The 5,844-nt window shown below is 40.4% G+C and overlaps 1 protein-coding gene across 1 annotated transcript; it reads left to right on the forward strand.

Annotated features, from left to right (window-relative positions):
• Positions 1-126: 126 nt before the first annotated feature.
• On the forward strand, positions 127-5,588 carry LOC5516776 (chondroitin sulfate synthase 2). Its single transcript, XM_032386725.2, has 7 exons — positions 127-1,491; positions 1,603-1,822; positions 2,063-2,520; positions 2,746-2,876; positions 3,177-3,372; positions 3,693-3,908; positions 4,323-5,588. Exons 1-7 carry the CDS (start codon positions 442-444, stop codon positions 4,524-4,526), a joined length of 2,475 nt encoding a protein of 824 aa, XP_032242616.1. The 5' UTR covers positions 127-441; the 3' UTR covers positions 4,527-5,588.
• The last annotated feature ends 256 nt before the right edge of the window (positions 5,589-5,844 follow it).

Raw genomic sequence — 5,844 nt, forward strand, 5'->3', positions numbered from 1 at the left:
AGATGTCTGCGTCCGAGATAACTCGGGGGACCTGTGGACAATTTCAATCGGCTGTCCCTTGGTTCTGCTCTGCTCAGCGTGTGTTGCTAGTTCGCCATGAACACATGAAAAATGGGACAAAATATTTGCTACGCTACTTGCCGAAGTAGGGCCAAACCTACAGGTTTTATCCTTTTATCGCCTGCAAACCACCTGATAAACTCACGCTGGTGCTTGCTAGTCGGCTCTAGTCAGTCGTGTCTTCATGAATCATTCATTTATGCAAAAGCCAATGGGGCCAAGCCTTTGTGGCAGATACATAAAGAATAGCTGCTACCAAGGCCCCGCTGTACTATCCTAAGAATGTGATTTTGTGTATTTAAGTTCATTTGTTGCCTGGAGATTGTTTGATCAGTAGATTTGCGATGGTAAGCGTTCGAATTCGTGACTTCGATTTCTTCAATGGCGGTTGCCACGCATCGTAAACTTTTCTACAATGTAGATTCGCTTTCTGATGAGACCCACGAACCCGCCCGATCACGGACAAGTTTAACAGAACCATTCGACGACAGTTTTAGCAGGTCAAAAAGGAAAATGAAATCGTCCCGCCCATGGATTCGATTTAGATCTTTAACTCCAGCAATTATAGGGGTGAGTCTTGGCTTCGCGTTATCAATGCTCTATATCCCTGTAGTGGAGCAACAATGTCTTTTTGACATGGAAGAGTCACAGGTTTATGTTGTTGGCAAAGATGATAAAAGTTGGAACTGGGCTTCAAAGGAAGAGAGAAAGACAACACCTTCTCCTACTGCTAAAACCGACCCAATAAGCCACACCACTGTTGCCCCAAAAGAGACACACTTCAACTATGGCCTTAGACCTTACTATGTGGCGAGTGAGCTAGGGCATAGGGATAAACTGTTAGTTGGGGTTCTAACCACAGAGGATCAGCTTGATACATTTGCTTTAGCAATTAATAACACTTGGGGGCCAGATCTCCCATCGCTAATATTCTTCATACCCTATTCACGAGATGTTGAGTTTCATGAAAAATATACCAAGATTCTTGGTTTTCCAGTTGTCCAGTTAGACATTGATTCTGAGGAGGAGACAGTTCCTCAGCTAAGAACATCATTTAAAATGTTCAAATACATGCATGACCATTACATCAACAACTATGATTGGTTTTTCAGAGCCGAACATGATATGTATCTCAAGGCAGATAAGCTTTTAGAGTTCCTAAGTAGTGTTAATAGTTCTGAGGATAATTATATTGGCCATCCTGCTGCTGTGTCATACAGAAATCAAGACACGGCTTATAACAATGATCTGTACCGATATGAGCATTACTGTCTGGGAGGTGGTGGAGTGGCACTATCTAGGACGACTCTTCTTAAACTTGTTCCAAACCTTGACACATGCATAGAGGAGTCTCTAACAGAGAGTGAAGATGTGGAACTTGGACGATGTTTGTACAACAACATTGGTGTTCAGTGTACCTGGAGCTATGAGGTATGTAGCCCCAACAGGAAATTTCATTACTTGGAATTTCACAATTTCCAAGTCAGTTTCCCATATCACACTTTGAATTTATACTAAAGGAATTGCTGATTTGTTTTTAAGGCATCTGACATGTTCTACAAGATCCCTAAAGATCTCAGCATTCCTGATATCCTCAAAGACAGACGTGTTCTCCATGCCACAAGCATTCATCCCATCAGAACCCCATCCGTCATGTACCACGTGCATCGCTATTTTACAGAACTAGAGCTTAACAAGACTTTTGTGGAAACACGCTCTCTGCAGACATCAATTAGAGACTTGTTACCCTTGTTACCAGAAGGTGAGTTAATATTCTACTATTTATTTTCTGTTTCTGGTTAGTAGTGAATAGCAGTCTGACCTTTCTTTAATTGTTATTATTTTCTATTTTTTATCATTTTTTGTTTTGTTTTTAATGACCATGTTTAATAAATTGACACAAACCCAGAAACTATGTTTTGACCATGATATTTATAGCACTTTTTGATTTTCTTAAAATGTAACTGCTTATGTATATTTTTTAATGTTCTTCTGTATTCAGGTGTTCCAGAAAAGCATCCTTCATGGCCATTAGGTTTCCAGTTTCCCTTCCAACCAAAATCTCGCTTCGAAGTCATTGAATGGCAGTATTTCACAGAGCATGCTAGCTATGGTTTCACAGAAGTCAACCCTGAGGTGAAACTAGAGGGTGATTACAAAAAGGATGTACATGAAGTAGTTAGCACAGCATACAAAATGTTGTCAAGAGAGAGCCCACATGAGAAGAAATGGCTGATTAATGGCTATCGTAGGGTAGATCCTCGTCGTGGTGCAGAGTACATACTTGATATTGGGCTGAAGGGAGGTGATGGCAATGAAGAACACCGTCGTGTTCACATGTTGCGGCCATTTACCAAGGTTGAGAGTATTCAGATGGTAACGGCTACAGAGCAGCGTGGTGTTCATCTTGTTGTTCCCGTGGGTAAAGATGACACTGATCGCCTGGAGAAGTTCTTGCAGGTTTGTTAAAAGAATTGCAGAATGTCATTATTCAATGCTACTTTCCTTTGCATTTCATGGACGGCTGAACCAGGGACAGATTTTGGTGGTAACCAAGAGAAAACACCAATACTTTATCTGTTTTCCTGTGTACAGAGAATTACCCTCATTCTTTACTTACTTCTTACTTCTGCCATTAATAATTTGGTTTCTGTGCCATTGTGATTTGAGGAACTTTTGTTCTAGATGTATCAGAGAGTCTGCCTTCAAACTGGGGAGAACGTGGTACTGCTTACAGTGTTTGTGAATGTACGTGGGTCAGGAGAAGACGGGCATGCACCAGAAAAATTTGCTGAAGAGAAGGCACTTATTGCAAGGTAAAGAACATGCAGTCTTGTAAGAGAATCCCTTTGTTTCCCTAAATTTGGGATTTAAAAGCTCCAAATGTATTCAAGATTTTTCTTACATATTTATAAATTAAAAATAATTCCCTTTTCACATTCCTGATAGCCTAACCTGAACCTCCTTTTACTTGGACCTGTCTCTGGTACTTAACACAGATCCCTCCCCTCACAAGATTCACATGACCCTGACCAAGAGAACCATAAACATGCTTCATGAATAACTCAACTGCTTTTGTGCCTTACACATAACTCAACTTTGCCCTCCTTTTACAGATACAAACAAAAGTTCACATGGGCCCAGTTGCCATGGATACAGATTGGTGTACAGCACAACTCCTTGACGCTGTTGGCAGACATTGTAACAATGAAACTTCCTAGTAATGCCCTTATTTTTCTCACAACTCTTGGTGTGGAGTTCACTGTTGGGTTTCTTAATAGATGTAGAGTGAATGCACTCTCTGGACAACAGGTAAGTCATTTGAACATTCCCCTTACCCATTGTTATCGTTAGGAGTTTTTTACAGGGTAAAATCTTTTATAGACTTAAGTACAATATATAGTTCTCTGAATTGATATTTTATGATGAAATAAAATCATGGATAAACTTTGCACTATATTTTTTCTTTTTATGGATTCCTGGTTCTTTGTGAGTAAGTTTTGTGAGTACATGTGTTTGTTGGCCATCTTGTGTTACCATATCATGTGATCGTTTACAACACATTTGGGTTGTGCGTGTAACTGAACTGTGGTTCATAATAACTGTATAACTGTTATTATTTTATTTCGCAGGTGTTTTTTCCAGTGCCCTTTGCATACTATGACACAGACATTGTGTTCAATCAAAACAGAGTTCCAGATGTTCTCCCTTTGCACCGTGACATGGGACACTGGGACACTGACTCATATAACCTTGTCTGCTTCAATAACAAAGACTATAAAGAAAATCGGCTCCACAGTGAAGACTTTCTCAAGGAGAAGGAATTTCAACCAAAAGACCTGATGAAGGTTGGTACATGCAACAATAGTCAAATATCTCATCAGCTTCATAAACTTATGGAAGTAAAGCAGCTGGCTTTTCAGGAGAACATTACTTTTTGAAGAGTTCTTGGATTAGACTAGACAGTGCTTGATTACATGATATGATTCTCCTGCCCTCTGTGGTCTAGGTTTTCTATTTGTTTTGGTTTTAAACACCTAGTTATGCCTGTGAAGGAGGCTATTGGAACTTCCATCTTTACTGCTTTAAGAAAGAGAATAAACAGAGTTGGTAAAACTGGATGGAAAAATAGGCTTTTGACAAAGTGTTCTATAAAAAGCTGTCCACTTGCTAGACAATGTCTTTGAATGATAGTTGCTTTGAATGATTTTGTTTTCTGTAAGCGTTTTTTTTTTAAATCAATTATTTTTTATCTCCCACAGGTTTTCCTTGACACTGATCTTCACATATTCCGTGCAGTGGATGTTGATTTGCGCATGCGCTACAAGCCCCAGGAGTGCACACACATGACTGGCATTGGTGCTGAATCTTGTCTCATGAAGAAGGCAGAAGCAATGGCATCTCGGTCACAGCTTGCTCTGTTGCTTTTCAATAAAGAGCGGGAGGCTGAAACAAAAAAGCCTTGAACAGTAGCCATTTTCTCTTGCTATCCTAAAAATTATAATGAGCTCAATCCCCCAACAAGTTGGCATGCATGGCTTAGTACTTAATATTCTGTGCATTTATGCATATATAATGTCGGTCGTATACATAGTATCCAGGTTATATCTTGGTTTGTAGGGAAAAAAAACATGCGAACTACCGTTTCATCTCTACAAGCCTGTTTCGTGGTTGCCCACTCATCAGGACACACAGGCTTGTAGAGATGAAACGGTAGTTCGCGTGTTTTTTCCTATAAACCAAGATATATCCCGCTCTACACCTATGTATTGAGCACTGTTATATGAACGCCTGCACTCACGGTAATATCCTGGTTGTAGCAAGGGAGGAAGCATTCATGTTTTCATTTAAGTAAAATGATAATTCCAGGGTTGGGTTTCTAGAAAGCAGGTTAATGCTAACCCAGGGATAAATGCCCTTTTTATCCAATTAAATTTCACGACAGCCAGCAGCGTAGCCACGATTTTTAATAGGAGGGGGCCCAAAAGGCCCTTCCAAGGCATTTTCTCCTGTATTTTAGATAATGTATCATATATTTACTGTATTTTTGGCTGTTAGAAGGGGGGCCCGTGCCCCTTAGGCCACCCCCTGGCTACGCCCCTGATAGCTGTATTCATCCCTAGGTTAGTGCTAACCAGATTTCTAAGAGACGACCCCAAATTATTTCCTCCAGCAAGTGAATTGACAACAGGCTTCACAAAAGCAAATAATGAACAAACAATTTCAAATCAATTTCATAATTTTTGATGCCCATTCTCATGCACTCACGAAATATTCAACTGTTTTATGATATATTTTTTATAAATGCGTGGTGGCTATAATAACCATCAATACACTCAGTCTGTTACTGCAAGTATATAGTAGATGACTGTTTAGTGGATTCCACAAAAGCATGAGGGGCTCCGTATCGAGTGCCCCTGTTTATTGTTAGCAAGGATTAGCCACTGAGGGCGGTCACTGCCATTGGGGTTTATTGTGTAACCCAACGGTTCTTTTTTATAGTGTATAATTGATAGATAGGGCTTGGGTGCATGGCTGTGTTTCGTTTTAACAGTAAGGACCCGAATTTAATTACAGGGAGCACGGCTAGCCTGATTTAACGAGCGATCACGTGCTGTCTGATAAACCAAGCTAGGAGCTCCGCTTGCTTTCCGCGCTCTGGGCGTCATCCAGCCAGCTGACAATGTCTGCTCGGCGCTGACCACAAGACAAAAAAAAAGATAATGAAATACTTTACAGTTCAATCCCTTTCAATAAGCATTGCTGGCCCCACTACAATCGGCT

The sequence above is a fragment of the Nematostella vectensis genome, chromosome 2 (assembly GCF_932526225.1).
Source record: "Nematostella vectensis chromosome 2, jaNemVect1.1, whole genome shotgun sequence".
Lineage (NCBI taxonomy): Eukaryota > Metazoa > Cnidaria > Anthozoa > Actiniaria > Edwardsiidae > Nematostella > Nematostella vectensis.

Coding starts and splice junctions, on each gene's coding strand:
- LOC5516776 (XM_032386725.2), top strand. CDS start 442: ATGGCGGTTGCCACGCATCGTAAACTTTTCTACAATGTAGATTCGCTT. Junction 2,877..3,176: donor GAGAAGGCACTTATTGCAAG/GTAAAGAACATG, acceptor CTCCTTTTACAG/ATACAAACAAAAGTTCACAT. Junction 3,909..4,322: donor AACCAAAAGACCTGATGAAG/GTTGGTACATGC, acceptor TATCTCCCACAG/GTTTTCCTTGACACTGATCT.